The sequence below is a fragment of the Anticarsia gemmatalis genome, chromosome 4 (genome assembly GCF_050436995.1).
Source record: "Anticarsia gemmatalis isolate Benzon Research Colony breed Stoneville strain chromosome 4, ilAntGemm2 primary, whole genome shotgun sequence".
NCBI lineage: Eukaryota > Metazoa > Arthropoda > Insecta > Lepidoptera > Erebidae > Anticarsia > Anticarsia gemmatalis.
In genome coordinates, this window is record NC_134748.1 from 12,239,683 (window position 1) to 12,258,156 (window position 18,474).

The 18,474-nt window shown below is 36.8% G+C and overlaps 3 protein-coding genes across 4 annotated transcripts in view; 1 reads left to right on the forward strand and 2 right to left on the reverse strand.

Moving 5' to 3' along the window:
* Positions 1–1,553: 1,553 nt before the first annotated feature.
* LOC142972596 (uncharacterized) lies at positions 1,554–6,691 on the reverse strand. Its single transcript, XM_076113847.1, has 6 exons — positions 6,567–6,691; positions 5,975–6,160; positions 4,943–5,086; positions 4,472–4,598; positions 4,150–4,215; positions 1,554–3,906 (listed from the first exon to the last, which is right to left on the reverse strand). Exons 1-6 carry the CDS (start codon positions 6,567–6,569, stop codon positions 3,581–3,583), a joined length of 852 nt encoding a protein of 283 aa, XP_075969962.1. The 5' UTR covers positions 6,570–6,691; the 3' UTR covers positions 1,554–3,580.
* Positions 6,692–7,049: 358 nt separating this feature from the next.
* LOC142972597 (uncharacterized protein F54F2.9) lies at positions 7,050–17,095 on the forward strand. The gene is made up of 8 exons (XM_076113848.1): positions 7,050–7,313; positions 8,573–8,721; positions 10,984–11,155; positions 11,997–12,223; positions 12,992–13,163; positions 14,608–14,841; positions 16,294–16,443; positions 16,811–17,095. Exons 1-8 carry the CDS (start codon positions 7,179–7,181, stop codon positions 16,955–16,957), a joined length of 1,386 nt encoding a protein of 461 aa, XP_075969963.1. The 5' UTR covers positions 7,050–7,178; the 3' UTR covers positions 16,958–17,095.
* A 364-nt stretch (positions 17,096–17,459) lies between these two features.
* Hml (hemolectin) overlaps positions 17,460–18,474 on the reverse strand; it is a 62,350-nt gene continuing 61,335 nt past the window's right edge. For both annotated transcript variants that reach the window (XM_076113850.1, XM_076113849.1), the window contains one exon: positions 17,460–17,648. In XM_076113850.1, the coding sequence (XP_075969965.1) occupies positions 17,548–17,648 (101 nt within the window). In that variant the 3' untranslated portion in view covers positions 17,460–17,547. The remainder of the gene's footprint in view (positions 17,649–18,474) is intronic.

The window sequence follows — 18,474 nt, forward strand, 5'->3', positions numbered from 1 at the left end:
CTTGGTAAGTAATTCTACAGATGTACTACTTGCTACGCACGTGCTACGAAAGCGCTACGCCTCTACGCATTCCTGATTATTTCGCTAATGGCGAAATAATAGAACATAAAATATTGATATTTAATTTACCTTAGTCATTAAGTACATTCTTAAGATACATAAAGTGTTGTTTCAAAGTAGTATTTTTTAAGTTAAACCCCTCCAAAAAATGACATATCAAAAGAACTTTAAAAAGAATACATACAAACTTACGGCCAGTGCAAATGGACGTACAAAAATCCTGACAGACAGACAGACACGTCTCACAACAAATCCGACATTGCAATTCGCACGTGCCGTCGCCGCATCTCGTCTCGTCGCATTTCAAAACATACATGTCACGATTAGACATGTCTCTGTGCGAGTATTTCAGACTTTCAGTGCATGCCTATGTTGAGAATGTTCTTCCTTTTTTCGATTCGTTTGTCGAATGCACAATGCAAATATGTTTCTGACTGTAGGTATTGAATAATGTGTCCGACTGACCGTATTATAAATAGATACTCACCGAGCTTTTGAAAGATTTTGTGGTGCACTGTGCTATTTACTACTTGTACTACTTATGTCATTCTGAATAAATATTCAAGAAAGTAAATTTCGCTACCTGATGCCGTTAATGGTAATTCCTATAACTTTAAGTTTCTGTCTTCGTCTGTCCAGGATCTTCTAAGAAATACATTTTTATTAATAAACACGATCTGCGTCATCACTGTCCCTCATCTATTGGCTCTTAAGTTGCGAATTATTCAGGCTGAATTCCGATATGGCTATAAATAAAAATAGATTTATTTCTTACCTTTTGACGTAAGATAATAGTATACATACATACGTGTTGGGCTATAAGACGGGATGCGATACACCTACGTCTTCCCACACTCATTTATTTCGAAGGCGCCGCTGTTTATGTGTCTGTCTAGTAGCTATTAAAGATTTAATACGATAGGTATCGGGTTTATTTCCATTAATAATTTTACAAATGTCACCGGGTAAAATGTCTCCATACAAATTTCTTTTAGTATCAAACCGTGGTGGTGAAACAGTGGTTCAGTTGTGATAATTAAACAGTGATTTCTCGCAATTATATTGTACTTTTAAAAATATTTTCAGTATGGCTTGTAGGCAAATTTTATTAATGTGTCTTCATCTGCATGAAATGATTTTCCTAGTCCTGGTTATAAACTAGCTGTGTAGTTTATCAAAATCCGTTCAGCAGGTTAAGCATAGAAGAATGACCAACAATTATATTGTTACATACGCTTGTTACACACAATTGCATTATGAGACTGTCTCCGTGGCGCAGTGGTTAAGGTCGCCAGTCGCCACGCCGCTGCCATTCCGACCGAAGGGTATGATTCCCACACGGTACAGTTTTATTTGTGCGATTCACAAATAGTTGTTTGGGGTCTGGTTGTGCTATGAGCCCCGTTGTTTGTATGCTTACAATAGTCTTAGTGAGGGAGTTGGCTTTAAATAATTATATTATATGATTTTCCAGTTTAAATAAAACACTAATATATTTTCCACTGAAGACATTTATTGAACGTTCTACAAATGTGTGACACAGGTATATTTTTTATTTATCTAGGTCTTTCACTAGGGACTAAATACACGCCCTAGGATCGTTACAACACATTTTTACTGTTTTAAAACATCTAAGTGAAACGGATAGAATAGACAATGAAGATGGAATGTATTTCAAAAAATGATAACAAATATCAGTCACTTTAAATAATTTTATTTCAGATGTTGATTTCAAAAGGAAGTTAATTAACTCGATTTTGTTCTTAGTAGTATGTATTACTAGCTGACCCGTGAAACTTCGCTCGCGTCTCATAAGAGAGAATGGGTCAAAATTTTCCCCGTTTTTTAATCATTTTTTATTGCTACTCTGCTCCTATTGGTTGTAGCGAAATGACATATAGCCTATATCCTTCATCGATAAATGGACTATCTAACACTGAAAGAATTTTTCAAATCGGACCAGTAGTTCCTGAGATTAGCGCGTTCAAACAAACAAACTCTTCAGCTTTATAATATTAGTAAGTAAGTAAGTATAATATTAGTAAGTATAGTATAGATAATGCAACGGGTCTTAATGCACGACTGTATATTATAGATCTTGTTTACCCGACGTTTGTTTTGCATTTTGACATAAAGTGACTGATATTTGCAGCTTATTTAATTATCTACTAATATTTTACTATAAATGATAATGTATTCAGCATTAATTGTCTTAATTGATAAACACTGCACATGAGTATTGATATGATTTCGGCCAAGTTTTGTTGGACTCGGGATGTTATTTTTAGATTTCGATTAGCAGTGCAGTGATTTTGTTATAAACAAAAGTAACGGGAAAACCAGAGCTTTATTAAAATAAAAAAAAAAGGAATATATTTTTTTTATAATATCAAAAATCATCTGAAAAACGATTATTTAAGTAAAAAAATATAGTTACTGTATAAACAAAATGTTGCTGAATACACTATTATAAGAGATCCAGACTTCCTCAATACATTTCAGTCTTTTCCTGTTTCAACTCAATCTTTCTTTTTAAACCGATTTCAAACAAAGAGGAGGTTCTCCATTCGTCTATTTTTATGTTTGTTACTTTATAACTTTTTACTGGGTGGACCGAATTTGATGGCTCTTTAGTTTTAAAGGTAGGTAGTGTTTTCTATGTCATCAAGAGCTAACGAGTACTTATTGACATACAATTTTAAAATGCGTAACATTGATGGCTTATTTTCTCTGCCATAGTAAAGATATAAAGTGTGTTTTTCTTAGAGATGCTTGAAAATGTGTATCTTTGAACACATCATTCGTTTGTTTCGTGACTAAAGTGACATTTTTCAGTCGGTTTTTAACTAACAATTATTTCTAGGCCATTCCATTCGTTTCTAACTTTCATTCACGCGTATTAAACTCGGCTTTTTACCAGTCAATCAGCAGGCTACTATGGCATCTCTTTATTTTCCCTTAATTCTATAATAAATGCTTAATTTATAAATCTTTGATCATTAAAATATCTGTACGGTTTTAATACTTGTGCTTTAAAAAGGATTTCGCCAAAATTTTGAGATTTCTCTCAAAAAATACGGACAAATTTTGAGTTTCTAAAAAGACGATATAGGTCCATTTAACTATAAGCCAATTTTAAATGGACGTTTAAATTTTAAATATGATCTCAAAAAATAAGGTATTTTTTAAATACCAAAATTTTTCTATCACATTATAATTTAGGGTCAAACTTTGACACATTTTTTTTTCACTTAAAAATAATTGGGTAAAATTTTGACATCAAATCATTATGAATCGCCAATTTTGATTTAATTTTAAAAATCGCCAATCTTTGTCAAATAAAAATCTCGACCAAGTTATGGTCGAATATTTGACTATGCGGTCAAAAGTTTGACAAACCGTCAATTTTTTGAGTAAATTTTGACACTTCAAAAAATCGTCAAGTATACCGATACAGAGCCTTATTCTAAAAATACTGTCATGAAACATAGAGATCACTACAATATTATGATAAAGACGTTTATTCCGTTTTAGCGGCGCTTGTAGCCTTGATTACAGCCTGTGTTGTAGCCTCGATTATAGACTGTGTTGTAGCCTCGATTGTAGCCTGGGTTTTAGCCGCAGCTGAAGCCTCGATTGTAGCCAGGGTGATAGCATCAGATTTAGCCTGACTGTTAGCCGCGGTTGCTGGACAAGCGTCACAATCATGCTCCCAAATGTCCTTGATCTTTTGGATGCGAGTCTGCACATCCTGGATGTGGTCCTCCAGCTCCTCGGAGAAGTTCTGGAGACGGTCCAACTGCGTCTCCATGATACGCTTCTCCGTATCGCCCCCCTCTTTCTTACCTGAGATTTTAGATAGTCATAGAGCGATAGTGAGTATTGTGCATTACGCCAAAATATTATTGATCAACTAGGGGCGACCAAGGCCCAGCCCCTTGTGTGTGGGGTTAAATAAAATTAATAGACAGGGGAAGACAGGAGAAATACTTTTAAGGAGATCGAGTCACCTTCCCTCGCTCAAATTCTTTCAGAATTCAAGCCTCTTAAACCATAAAGTACTGGAAAGTATAATCAATGATGACTTACCGACATTGTTATCGCAAATTGCCTTCAAGCCAGCTGGCTTATGCTTTGGGCGGTGGTCGGTCAAAACTGAAATGAAACAGTCACTTAACATTCAAGCTCCTGAGTACTTTATGAAGTTGGTAAACGTATTATTTCATTTTCATATTAAAATATTAGCTTCTGCGACTTTTGCGAGAAATTATTTCCCCAGGTAAAAATATACTAATGTGTTTAACCAGATTGTATCGTTTAGCAGCCGAATAAAAGCGACTTTATTTCGAATACTGAAAATCTGAAATTGGTACAAAGGCAGAAAAAAACTAGTAAAGATAGCAATATTTACTGTAAATCTCGCCGTATCGCCTGCCGTTCCGTCCTCCGTAACGTTTGCGAGAGAACTTGAGTATCGGGCGACGGAACACCTCGCGGTTCTCGCTGTCCTCAGACGGCCCGCCGTTTTCACCAGGATTCTGGATTAACACAATTTTTTTACGAAATTGCCATTTTCACAACATTTTTAATGCTGTTCCACTCCTATTAGCCATAGCGTGATGTTATATAACCAAAGGCTTTCCTCAATGAGTGGACTATTCAACACACAAAAAAATATTTTTAATATAGGTACCTAAATCAGTAGTTCCTAATATTAACGCATTCAAACAAACTTAAAAACAGATTCCAAGTGAAATAAAAGAAATTCCTTATCAGCCATCTATCAACGAACCGACATAACCCAAACGAATCGAAACCTTCCTAAAACCCTTTCCCGAAAACTGTTAAATCATAATTAATTTATGTAATTCTCGTTACTCACGTTAGTGCCCTTGAGGAGGAGCTTCTCCTCATCCATCAGCTTCTGAAGGCGGGTGCTCAAGGCGAACACGCTCCGAGGGTTGACGATCTCATCAGTGCACGGCTCGTCGGCCCAATTCATGCACTGCTTCCAGTTGCTCACCACCTGGGGTTAATTTATATCTAAAAACTATCCATAATAACGGCGCAGTAGGTAAATACCTATATCCTAATGCCGATCATTAAATTCAATTTCCGCGTCGGGGAAAGTACTGTTGGTATTTTCGAATTTATATTAGAATATTTCTTGATGGTAGTCCGGAGTCTAGTAACGTACTCGATATAGGGCAATATGCTCGCCCACAACGAAATGTGGGTGTATTTCGTACACTTCTGCCTACAACTTCAGGTATAACTGCCATGATGCTATGCATTCGCATCTCTGAGTGGGGGTAGAGTGCCTAGTGTTGAAATCAGCTACCTCTGCTATTTTAGGTGAAATCTGAATTAATGATTTTCCCCGGAAAGCATTTTTTTTTGTTCATACAAAATATTAATACAATGCCCAATAATAAATAAATCTTTATTTGGCCCAGTAAAGATTAAGGAACTCCTTAAAAGCTATTCACTTCATTATAGATATACAATAAACAGAAATTTAATATTTGCTTATGTATCAATAGCCAATAGCAACAAGTAAATTCTCTTTGTGCCGAAGTACCAGTAAATTTCTATAGCCAGCAAAATAAACTTATTAGTGTAGGTAATTGTTAAAAAATATATTTCAAATTATAAGATACTTAATATTTATAAGTACATCTATCAAAATATTAAAAAATCCAGAAATATGATATAATGTAATTACTTTTGATAGCGCCTGTACACAATTCAATAATCTGTAATTTTATGGACTGTAACATGTTAGATTTGTTTTTCTGATGATCAGCAAGTACTTCATTAAAAGCATATTACAAATCTGCTTTTAATGAAGTACTTGCTTGCTTATACCAATATTTGCATGAGAGATAAAAAAATGTAAGTATAAAGTTCTTACACATTTCCAGCGCTGGGTGGAGCAGAGTGTACCATTTGGTACGTTATTGAGCTTGTTAGCCAACTCCTCCCACTTGGGATCAGGGTCCCTATTCTGCAGGGTCTTATCATAACACATCTCTGAGTCGGTCTCCAGGTGCGTGATGAGCTCACGCAACTGGTCATTGGTTACAGGTTCACCGACAAACTAAAAAAATTGTTAACTTCAATAAAATATAGCTCATATCGCTGGGCTACCATTAAGAATTAAAAAAAACTTAAAAGTTCAAAATAAGAACGTCGCAATAGATTTTTTTGTTTTTTTTTTTATATTGCTTCATAATAGTGGTGACTGTGTATTGTCTTTGTACATTTAATCATTTGATAAACAATTTGAAGCAGCAAATTGAGCTGTAAACATAAACATTTCGCAAAATTTATTCATATCATTCGATGTAGGTCACTGATACAGGTATTGATTGATAGTAATGGCCTCATAAATAATTTCTCCAAATAAATACAAATACACTTCACTAAAAGAAGAAAAACAATCACAATATGTATCTATTTTGCTAAAAGTGATCAAAGTTAATTAGTACAAGATGTAATCTTACCATTTTGATATCTTCTGATCTTTTTCTTTGAGTTGATCAACAGGAGGAAAATCCAGAAAATCAGGGGATGGAAGCTATCAAACCGGAAGGAAGTTGAAATCTTCAATGGAAATCATGCACCAGTGTTGCAAGTGTATAATTTAACTACGGAAGTTAAAATAATAATATTTTGTGTATGTTTTCATTAATTTCTAAATACAGTAGGTATTTCGAAAATAATCTTAGTTCATAATAAATTACTAAGATCGTTTAAAGTGGCCGACTAAAAAAGGATCTCTGATGTCAAACTGTAAGGCTACAATTCTGCGAATTGTACTTTGTTAATTACTATGAATACCTCGTCATTTGTACTTGTGACTATAATGTTAATATTTTTTATTCTAATACACTTTTATTTTAGATATAATTTACAAAATATACAATAAATTTTACAGCCAATGTTACCAGTTGTTTTTAATACATACTGCCAGCAATGCCAGCTGGTGAGTTGTCAAAGTTAAGTGATGACATTTACGCGAAATCTGTCAAAAAATTAAACTCGGATTTTGGTACCAATATTGCGTGGATGGTATCATGAATTTTAAATTAAAAATAGATTGAGCTTAGTGCGAAATGATGCGGTGGAGCCTATTTGTAGTATTTACCTTGATATTGAGCGTCAGAGCGTGGGACGACGATGATTTAGAAGTGTTCGACGTGGTCGAAGAAGTTAATCAGAACTTTTACGAATTGCTCGGTGTTAGCCAGGTAAGAGCTTATTTGATCTAAATATAATATAAAGCATGCATTTCTGCATAATTATCTTTCCTTTAGGTTGCAATAACTTCGATATGCGGTGTACTTTTCGAGTTGTCCACATCAGTGTTTCGTTATCATTCTTGCCGAAATTATTTATAGTTATCTGGTCAAAATCTTAATCCGAGCCTCTAATTACTATTTGCTAATCCTTAGTAACAAGTATTTATTGTTATAATACTTTTTTGTTACACAATTTAGACAATTGCATGTGACAAAAATATTTTGAATTAGGTTTGTTGTAACTTATTACTCACAAGCTGACCCGCGCAACTTCGCTTGCGTCACATAAGAGAGAATGGGTCAGAATTTTCCATGTTTTTGTAACACTTTTTACTGTTACCTACTCTGCTCCTATTGGTCGTAGCGTGATGATATAAAATATGTTTTTTTTTTCACCAAAAATATTCTCAAAATTATTTATATCTCTTAGTATAACGAAGTCGCGCTAAGACATATCCGCCATTAAAACAGTTGCCATGGCAACGGAATTTTGTTATTTCAATGTCATTATAATATTGATTTTTGCGACTTCGTTGAATTTTCTGAATTTTCCCGGGAAATGCGTCATTTTCCCGGGGTGAAAAGTAGCCTATGTCCTTTCTCGGGTATCAAAATATCTCCATACCAAATTTCATGCAAATTGGTTCAGTAGTTTAGACGTGATTGAGTAGCAGACAGACAGACAGACAGACAGACAGACAGAGTTACTTTCGCATTTATAATATTAAGTATGGATAAGGAAAATAGCTAATATGACCAAATTAGTGTCTATGGTGACATAATATGAACAAGAAAACCATAATGTACATAACACTTTATTCTGCATATATTGATAACCTGTTTTATCAGTGAAAGTAAATCATAAAATGTTTCCAAAAGCACTAACTTTTACATAATAACAGAACAGTCATATATAAATTTCTTAACTGAGAACATATTGACTTGAAATGTATCGCCTCATATTTTAACGCAAAGCTGGATAAGCTGTTTAATGCGTTCAATCAAAAGCATCTAATTTATTACTTTGACATGGTACCTTTTGCCTCCAAGTGAAGGTGAATCAAAAGAACAATTCTTCAGCATTCATAGATCCCAAACATTATATAAAATTAGCCCATCTGGAACCAAAATATGACAGGACAGATCTGAATTCTCATTACAAAATTCTTTGTAACCATATAATAACAGTCACTATTCTTATTTCTCAGGAGGCTACACCTGCGGAGATAAAGTCTGCATTTAAAAAGCTAACACTGAAGCTACATCCAGACAAGAACGATGCCCCTGATGCTGATGTACAGTTCAGAAACCTGGTGTCAGTACACAATGTACTCAAAGACCCTGGAAAGAGAGAGAAGTATGTCTATCTCATATATTTAGTTTCTCTCATTATGTTGAGAAATTTGCATATTAACTATAGTGTGGTATTGTGCTACTTCTATTTTAAATGAGTTATTATTATGAAAGACAATTACTCATTATTTGCATAGTAAATTATGGTTATTCATATGATAAATAACTTTAAATGTCAATCGAGCATTTACGTACATACCATTTATTTTTGTGTGTCTGAAAATAGCAACAAGGTGGTACCACACAGATCAATCAATCACACATAGGTACATACATAATATCATGCCTTCTTTCCATGGGGGAATCAATATCATGCTGTAATTGGCCTGTATTCATTTATTGCAGATGATTAAGATAATGTCAGGTAGGCTTTCATTCACAGTGCAAAAATCCTGTACAGAAGCCGAAAAATAAATACCAGTAACATAAGCAAGGGCTGCTAGTGACACCATTCTTAGGTTAGGTTAGGTTAGGTTTCCTGGGCTTTTTCCGCACTTAGCCTCTTAAATGGGCCTTTGTGCGTGTATCTACCCTCTCTCATTGTTGCGTTGATTCACCCTCACTCCAGCCATCCTAGTTCCTCCCAGAACTTCAGTAGCTTTTTCAAGTTGCTGCAGGCTTCCTGGAGTGTTGTTGTCAATATTTTTGTTCGTGTTCGTTGGTCCGCCACGCTGTTGCATTCCACAAGTACATGTTGTGGTGTTTCCTCTGCCTCCATGCATCCTCTGCACAGAGGGCTGTCCGTCACACCTATTGTACATAGATGTTTGTTTAGGGGACAATGGCCGGTTAGGATTCCTATTACCTTGCGTATTTTGTCCCTTTTTAGACTGATAAGGTTGCGGGCAAGATTCTTAGGTGCCACCGGAACTGCAGCCTTAGTTTGCCTGCAACCTTTGCTGTTGTTCCATTCTTTTAGGTGTTTCGCTTCGGTGTTTCTGTTCAGCCAAGATTTAATTTGTGCTTGGGGGATAGGCAGTAGTGGTTCCGGTCCAAGTACTGTTCCATTTGATCCCCTTTTAGCTAGTTCATCAGCTGCATCGTTTCCCATTGAATTGCTGTGCCCTTTGATCCATTGCAGGGTAACTGTGTTCGTACGTGCAATAGCCTGGAGCGCATTATGGCATTCCAGAACAAGGGCAGATGTTATAACGTTATTTTGTAAGGCTTGTAGCATGGATGCACTGTCCGAGACAATTTTTATTTTAAAGTCTCTGACATCTCTGGCTGCGACTGCTTGTGCTGCCTTAGTGATTCCTATACATTCTGCTTGGAAGATTGTATTTAGTTTGTCTAGGGTGGCTGATATTTTGATATTTAGATCGTTCGAGAAGACGCCGGCTCCTGTACCAAATGCGGTTTTGGATCCGTCAGTGTATATCCTAACTTCGTTGATGCCAGAGTCATCTTTAGATTCCTCTTTGAGTTGGATATTGTATCTTCTGTCAAAAACGTGGTGACATGGCGTTTTATCTGTAGGTGCATCGAGAAGTGGTATTTCCTTCAGGATACCTTGCAGAATTTTGGTGTGTGTTGTTTCTGGGTTCTGCTGCCATAGCCCGTTTGCTTTTAGTCTTAAGGCAGCCGCTTGTGCCTCCTCCTGTATAACCAAATCTAAGGGCCTAAGGTTAAGGAGGTACTCAAGTGCATTTGATGGAGTGGTTTTCATGCATCCAGTGGTGGCTACACATGCTAGGCGTTGTGTGCTCTGGAGTTTTGTTTTTACCGTTGTCAGTTGTGTTCTGGGCCACCATACAACTGCTCCGTAGGTGATAGAAGGTCTGATAACTGATGTGTATAGCCAGAGTGTTATGTTTGGGTTGAGACCCCATTTGTTACCAACCATTCTTCTACACTGGCCGAACGCTATGCAGGCCTTCCTAGTTTTTGCTTCAATATGACTCGCCCAATTCAACTTGTTGTCAAGAACTATGCCCAGATATTTCACTTGAGTTGACAGGGTGAGTTTGGTGTTAAATAGTTTTGGTAGTTCGAGGTCCGGTAACTTCCTTTTGTTGGTGAAAAGGATAAGTTCTGTTTTTTTGGGGTTTACTGATAGTTGGTGTTCTTCACACCAGTTTTCTATAATCTGAAAAGCTGAGCGCATTATTTTGCATAGTACGTTTTCAGCTGTCCCATTTATCAGTATTGCTAGGTCATCTGCATATCCAATAGTAGTGTACCACCATTCTTAAGAGCTCTACTAAAATTGTGTTTTTATTAGCTGAGATTTCACAGGGTTTTAAATACATATCTTCATTTTCAGATACAACGAAGTGCTCAAGAATGGTCTTCCTAACTGGAGATCAGCTATTTACTACTACCGTCACGTGAGGAAGATGGGCCTGGCTGAAGGTTCCATCATCTTGTTCATTATCATCACATTTGGACAGTATGCTGTTGGCTGGGCCGCATATGCTGAGAAGAGATTTACTGCAGTAAGTTCTGTTACATTGTTGGATTATAATAGTAAAGGTTGAGTCTTGAATCAATGGTGATAATATTGTGCATTGTAATTGCAATGAATAGGGCACTGATGACCTAGTGATGTGCATTCCATAAAGACTGAAAACACTGATCTTTTCTGAAATATGTTTAATATTTTCATACAATAAGTATGGATTTCGTATAACAAGGGCCAAAAACAAAACATTTATCATTTGTGAAAACTCTGTGCGTTAAACGCACACAAAAATGAATCCTTTTTACAACATAATTTTTCTTTTTTGATAGTAAATTGCACATATAATAGAAAACTATTGATTAATGTACCAGTATTTTACAACAATTGCATTGTTAAGGAAGGTGTTATTTATTTCACTTAGTTTCCGTTATGTAATAATTGTCATGGTTCACTGAGTTTGTTGGTCAATCTTTACTCAACTGTACGAAAGTTACAAATACTGCTGACTCACTTTTACATCAATGGATCTAGAGAGTTTTGAAACATTACATGCACAATGAAAATAATATACAATGGTAAAAGAACCACTAAAGAACTGGAAATCTCGATTATTGTTTAGTAATCAGCAAATGTGATAATAATAGTGTCCATACTGTCCATCTTTTGTTTACTCGATTTAGTTAATGATTTGGTTCTTTATTATATTGTACATGAATAACAAAATAATCCAAAAGCCATAAAGTTCTTCCTAGCTTATGGGATAAAAAATCTATCCAATATGGAGGCAGAAAATATATGGAAAAATGTCAATTTCTGTTCTGTCCATAAAAGCTAATCAAAGTGGTGAAACTACTATAATATCTTTTCTTTTTCAGGAACAAATACTAAACAGCAGAGGTCGCAAACACACAAAGAAGTCAGGCTTCGATCAAGGCCTAGCGGAGATCTTAGACCAGTTACCTAAGCCTAGTATAAAAGACACGCTGCCGTTCCAAATACCCAGGTGTGCGTGGTGGTTAGTCACTGCTATACCTAGGAGTGTGATAGAGATCAGGAGGATATTGAAGGAAAAGGAAGAGGAGGCTAGGAGACAGAAGAAGAGGTATAAAGTTATTTGTATTTTTTGATCATATGATAACATCCATACATACTCACAAACTTTCGCATTTCTAATATTAGTAGGATGTTCATATAAGTCAATTAATGTTTTTTGAGCAATAAGCAGTCTCGTAGTCTAGTGATACACCTGTGCTATGTCCAGTTCAATACAGTCGCTGTGTTATTTAATTCATATATGATACATCAGCTGAAATAACGTCGCGTTCAGCGTAGCGCTAAATCTTCTATCGCACACCGTACGGCGCCGAAGGTTCGGCAAGTCTGTCATTATTCTTACTGATAAAAATTTTAGGAATTGATCATTAGTGACAATAATTTCTTGTTCAAAATAATATTCGGTATACTTATGACGATTTATATTATTTGTACACCTGTATCATTTCATTCACTATAATAGATATTACGTAGTAACTGTTTAAACAACTTATTAAATACTAATTGACACTTGATTATTAAATAGTCGAAGGTCAGGTAAAGTACAGCACAATGTTAAAATTTACTTTACAAACATACTATAAATGGATACATTTGATATAATAATATGCATTATTGTTTTCTTTCTTGAACACGTGCAAATTTCCCAATCCGAACTTGACTTGTGTCAGTGGACTCAGAGTCTTTCTCATTCTGAAGACCCTTTTCCACCGTTGGGATGGTAATGATTGATTTGTAAAGAACTTTTCAAACTTATTTTATTTATCATTTTATTATAATGATCATTATTAACGTTTTTTTTTATATTAATTTCCAGAGACGAGGAAGAGAAAGCACGTCTAGAGCGTGAAGCGATTGCGGCGGCGGAGGCCAAGGCGGCCGGCGCCCGCAAACGGCGCAAGTTTGTGCCGCCCGCACGGGATAGAGACTGTCTGCTCGACCCTGTTGATGAACCTGATGCGGGACCTGTCGTCGTGCCGGTTAAACAGGTAATCTACTCCTAGTTAATTAGTAATAAGCATTTAGAACTTGGTTTTGTAAGGTCAAAAAGTAACAGCGCCATCTATTCGTTTACATCGGAACTAGCAAGTATAAGGAGAGCGATAACGCATGGATTGCGTATTCAATGTTTTTGCGTGGAGAAAAGTTTAAGGCCCAGCGCAGACAGACCGGAATAATCCTCGCGCGGTCTCGAGCATTTTCTTTACGGCTCGCGGATGCTCGAGCATGCTCGCGACTGCTCGAGCCTGCGCGAGGAAAACTTTTTAGGTTACCATTCTTCATTAAACAGGCCAGTTTTCGTGAAAATTCGTCAACGATGGTAGACTGGGCCATGATTATAATTGCTCTTTTGACTGAAGAAGAATAAAAATGACGTTCTCTCTCTTTAAACTCAGTAACAACATTGAAATTTTTCGTACGATGCTCGCGCGTCCTCGAGTATGCGCGGGGATACCCGCGCATCCTCGAGGACGCGCGAGCATTTTTTGTCAGGTTCAAGCAATTATGCACTTTATTTCAATTAATTTAAAGTTGATTTTCAAGTGCGTTAAAAAAATCCTCTCCGCTGCGCTCCTCTTGGTCTGCGCTGACCCTAAGGCTCAGCGCAGACAGACCGGAATAATCCTCGCGCGGTCTCGAGCATTTCTTTACGGCTCGCGTATGCTCGAGCATGCTCGCGACTGCGCGAGCCTGCGCGAGGAAAGAGTTCTGGGTAACCACTCTACATTAAACATGCCAGTTTGTCGCGAAATTCGTCAACGATGGTGGACTGGGCCATGATTATAATTGCTCTTTTGGCTGAAGAAGAATAAAAATGACGTTCTCCCTCTTTAAACTCAGTAACAACATTGAAATTTTTCGTACGATGCCGGCGGCGGCTCGATGCCGCGCGGGGATACCCGCGCATCCTCGAGGACGCGCGAGCATTATTTGTCAGGTTCAAGCAATTATGCACTTTATTTTAATGACTTTAAAGTTGATTTTCAAGTGCGTTGAAAAAATCCTGTCCGCTGCGCTCCTCTCGATCTGCGCTGACCCTAACAAGTTATGCCGGTAGAGGCGTGCCAAGCTCAGCGCGCAGGCAAGCGTGCAAGTTCAGAAACGTCAATCGATTTTGCTAAAAACACGGCAAAACTACATAAAAACATATCGTATGCCTGTATTTTCGCACACGTGTAGTCAAATCTGTTTTTAAAATAAAGAACAGTGCGATAACTCATTGTGCAGGGTAACTTACTATTTTGCTATGAAAGTAGCACCATTAACCTACCATGGTGTCATACATACATACAAAAGATCACGCCTTCTTCCCATATGGGTAAACAGAGAAAGTAGAACCATGGTGTCATTCAAGTAAATTCATTATTTTCGTTTTATATTTATAACCAAATGTTTTTTCTATAACCAACTCACTTTAATCTCCTTTCGCAGTCAACAGCACCAGTAATATCCGGCGGTCTTTGGACGGACGATGACTTAGCAGAACTGGTCCGACTAGTGAAGAAGTACCCGGGCGGCACGGCGGAGCGCTGGGAGCGTATCGCCGAGACCATGTGCCGCAGTGTGCCCGAGGTCACGCACATGGCCGCCAAGTTGAAAGAGAACTGTTATAAAATACCTGGCCAGGAGCCTGAACAGCCGGTAGTGGTAGAGCCGCCTAAGAAGGTATGAATGTGCTATTGATAGTTTTTTATTTATTTATATAAGTTCACTTTTTAATTGGATGTTATTTTATTTCCTTTAAAAACTGCAAATGTAATGTTAGTTAGTAGTTTAAACTGTGTCCTTAATTCAAGTGATTATAATGATGTATGTTAAGTTAAGGTTTTGGGTTTAGTTACTAAAGGACTATGGGCGGAATCGTCCCCACCCATCAACAAAAATGAAATGTAGCTCAATTGATATATCTTGGCAAGACGATATTTTTATACTATGGCGACATTGCCCAAATGCATGGGGTTCTCATAGTATCTTACGTTTAAACAAATATCTCGTTAACGTATTATTGACGACAAATTCCAAAATACATGCTCATTTATTTATTAATTAGTGCACAGCGGCGGACGCCGCATGCACATAAAGATAGCTGGGTACAAAATAACCCCCTCCCCCCGCTCTCCAACCCACGATTTTAGATCTGATCAGATTTTAATCTGCCAGCGCATCTGTTAGACAGCATTATAATTGACGAGTAAAAATAATTATTGGAATATGAAATCAATAACATGTATTAACCATATAATGGAAATGATATAAGTATATACATATGAGTGCCTCTGTGGCGCGGTCGGTAGTATATGCGACTGCGGTGTGAGAGGTCTCGGGTTCGAATCCTGGGTCGGGCCAAACAGTCTTTTCTGAGATTTTCTGTTAAGAATTTCCTAGAGATTGCCCGGAGTTAGGAAGTTGAGGTCGAAGACCTCCGTGCCTCGGAGAGCACGTAAAGCCGTCGGTCCTGCGCCTGACCTCTCACTGGTCGTGTCGGTTATCCGTCCCACCAAACTATGAGAGTGATGGAATAGAGAGTGTACCTGTGTATTGTGCACACACTTGGACACTATAAACAAAGTCCGGCACAGATGGCCAGTTTCAATGAAACTGACCGCCGTAGCCGTGTATCGGCTAGAAGGACATTATTATACATATGAGTTAGTACTGTAATATAACAATAATGTTAAAATAACTTACAAATGTAAAATAAAAATATACGTTAAATAATAATTACAACTTTTTTTTTTAATATATATTCCCACTGATTTATCAAAAACAAAGGATTTTAATTAAATAGGGGGCACTTTATGAACACGTTGGTATCAGTTCCATGTTTGTTGGTAGGTGGGGACGGAGCCCATACATTTTTGCCCATAGTCCTTTTCGCTTAAAATTTTGATTTTGCTTAAAATGTCGAAGAAAGCCTTTTTACTCTTACCTTACTTCTACCCTAATCTATTTTCACATAAAATTTAAGAGATTTTAAATTATACTTGAATCGAAATATATCCATAACTCCAGGGAAAGCAACCTGTTAGTTTAATATTTTACTTTGGTTAGTTACATAATTTAAGCATGTTAACTAATGAATATTAACATTTTCTAAAAACTTTTGTAATATTCTAGGTAAAAACCCGCAAAACAGAAGAGGTATCGGCCGGCAACTGGTCTCAAACTCAGCAGAAAGCATTGGAGGCTGCACTCGCCAAGTATCCTAAGGGTGGCGCCGGCGACCGCTGGCAGAAGATCTCTAACGCAGTGCCGGGGAAGACCAAAGTACGTAGCAGCTTCATTCATTTAATCTTACGGCGTTTTGTCAGAGTCAATCTTTTTATATTTAAATAAAAGTATTGTATAACATAGGATTAATTCGTTGAATTGAAATGTCAAGCAAATCAAGTTTAGGAGATGCAACTGACTTGCCATATAACGTACATATTACTATATATACGCCATGACTATCAGTTAACACTTTTAATATTGGACTCGGCACTGGTTACGTCTTTAATAGTGCAGTTGTTTGTATTTGTTTCATAAAATGTGTTGAAAATTGGTTGACACAAAAGTTTAGGCAAATGTCATACTCATATCAGCTTATTTGCCTAAATTCAATTGTGTTTATTTCACTGTTCATTTTTTACAGGAGGAATGTATGCAGCGGTGTAAATATCTATCAGAAATGGTGAAAAAGCAGAAGCAGAAGGAAGAAGAAGAAGCTCAACAGAGGGACGCAGAAGAGAGTCAGCAGGACGGAAGTGACGTCACATCACAAGAGAACGAAGACACGTAGTAAAGACTTGAATAACGAATGAGTTACATGTATCATATTGTAAAGGCTCTCTTTGTAACGACAGTTTAAATGGTTTGGTTCGGAATGTTATCTCGTATCTGTTTATTGTGGATATCTGAGAATAAATTGTTCAAATAATTTTGTTGTTTTAATTTAAAATATTCTAGTATATATAAATACGACACAGTGACGTCACAATTTCGTATTTCCGTTGGGATCGGAGGAGTGGTAGGAGGTACCTCGTATGTTTCTGTCTGTAATTATTTGTAATTATTTCATTGCAACATCGTTAACGACAAAAAATTACTGGATTTTGAAAAAACCTCTTACGAGTAATATTATATTATACGTAATAATTTTTCGTTAACTACTCAACTACCCTATCTATGTAGAATACGTTACTAAAAGTAAATATTGACTAACTTTACAGTTCCCGTGTTTTGTCTGAAGGACTGAAAAAAAGAAAGAACATTTGACCACTTCAAATCAAAACATCAGAATAAATATTTCATAATTTTATTTCGAGTATATTATTTACAGTGGAGTCAGTATTACATGATCATTTAAACGTTATAGCCTCGTCTTAAAGTCTAGAAATCCTTGAATCGGTGGTATATATCGGGTATCTCGTCCGTTTCCTCTTGCTGAGAGGGAGGACCTCCTTTGGTGGGAGATTTAGTTCCGGAGGTACCTGAAAGAGAAAATTCATTGATTAGTTACTTATATCATTACGAAAGTCGTAAGTTTGGTTTTTGGACCGTAAGTGAAAGGGCTCCCCACGGACAGTGCCGACGGCAGGCTCGCCGGGAATGGCCGCCGGCGGGTTACGCGGCTTGCTGGCGTCATTTGTTAATAGTAGGGGTTCCCAACTTTTTCTTATTTCGGGACCTCTTTTATATCATTTTTGTTAGCAACAACCACTATGTAAGAATATTAAAAATAAAGTGTAATAATCATAAATTTTCAATTTTAAAATTGATTTCCGCTGGCTATTGGTTGGGCATCACTGGTTTATAGCATTTGATCGGTAATGCTGGGTATCGACAACTCTGCGATAGATACATAGATATAAGACAGAAGGTTGCAATGGGTTTGGTCTACAGTATGTCCGCATAGTAAGGTAATTAGACAAATCAAAGCTCTAAAACATTTTTTTCAAAGTTATCCAAATCTCGTAGGAACATCTCCATTTGGAGTCTTTTATTAATTTTAGGGTCTTTATTTAAAAACACCCATTACTATGTCGCTATTGAAAAAACTAGACACTACTCTAGAGGCTGCTTGCTGTTCAAATCGAAATAAGCCTTATTTCAATCTGGACAGTAAAGCATCATTCAAATTAAGCACAGCAAGAAAATATATTATCATCTACATATATAAAAATGAATTGCTGTTCGTTAGTCTCGCTAAAACTCGAGAACGGCTAGATTGATTTGGCTAATTTTGATCTTGAATTATTTGTGGAAGTCCAGAGAAGGTGTAAAAGGTGAATAAAAATGAAAATGCGCGGGTCAGCT

What these genes read in the sequence shown, in the direction of transcription:
- LOC142972596 (XM_076113847.1), bottom strand. An exon ending in GCGATACGGCGAGATTTACA is followed by an intron (nt 4,216 to 4,471) that starts GTAAATATTGCT and finishes GTTTCATTTCAG; the next exon opens with TTTTGACCGACCACCGCCCA. An exon ending in AATTTGCGATAACAATGTCG is followed by an intron (nt 3,907 to 4,149) that starts GTAAGTCATCAT and finishes CTAAAATCTCAG; the next exon opens with GTAAGAAAGAGGGGGGCGAT.
- LOC142972597 (XM_076113848.1), top strand. Translation starts at nt 7,179, where the DNA reads ATGATGCGGTGGAGCCTATTTGTAGTATTTACCTTGATATTGAGCGTC. An exon ending in AATTGCTCGGTGTTAGCCAG is followed by an intron (nt 7,314 to 8,572) that starts GTAAGAGCTTAT and finishes CTTATTTCTCAG; the next exon opens with GAGGCTACACCTGCGGAGAT. An exon ending in TCGTCGTGCCGGTTAAACAG is followed by an intron (nt 13,164 to 14,607) that starts GTAATCTACTCC and finishes CTCCTTTCGCAG; the next exon opens with TCAACAGCACCAGTAATATC.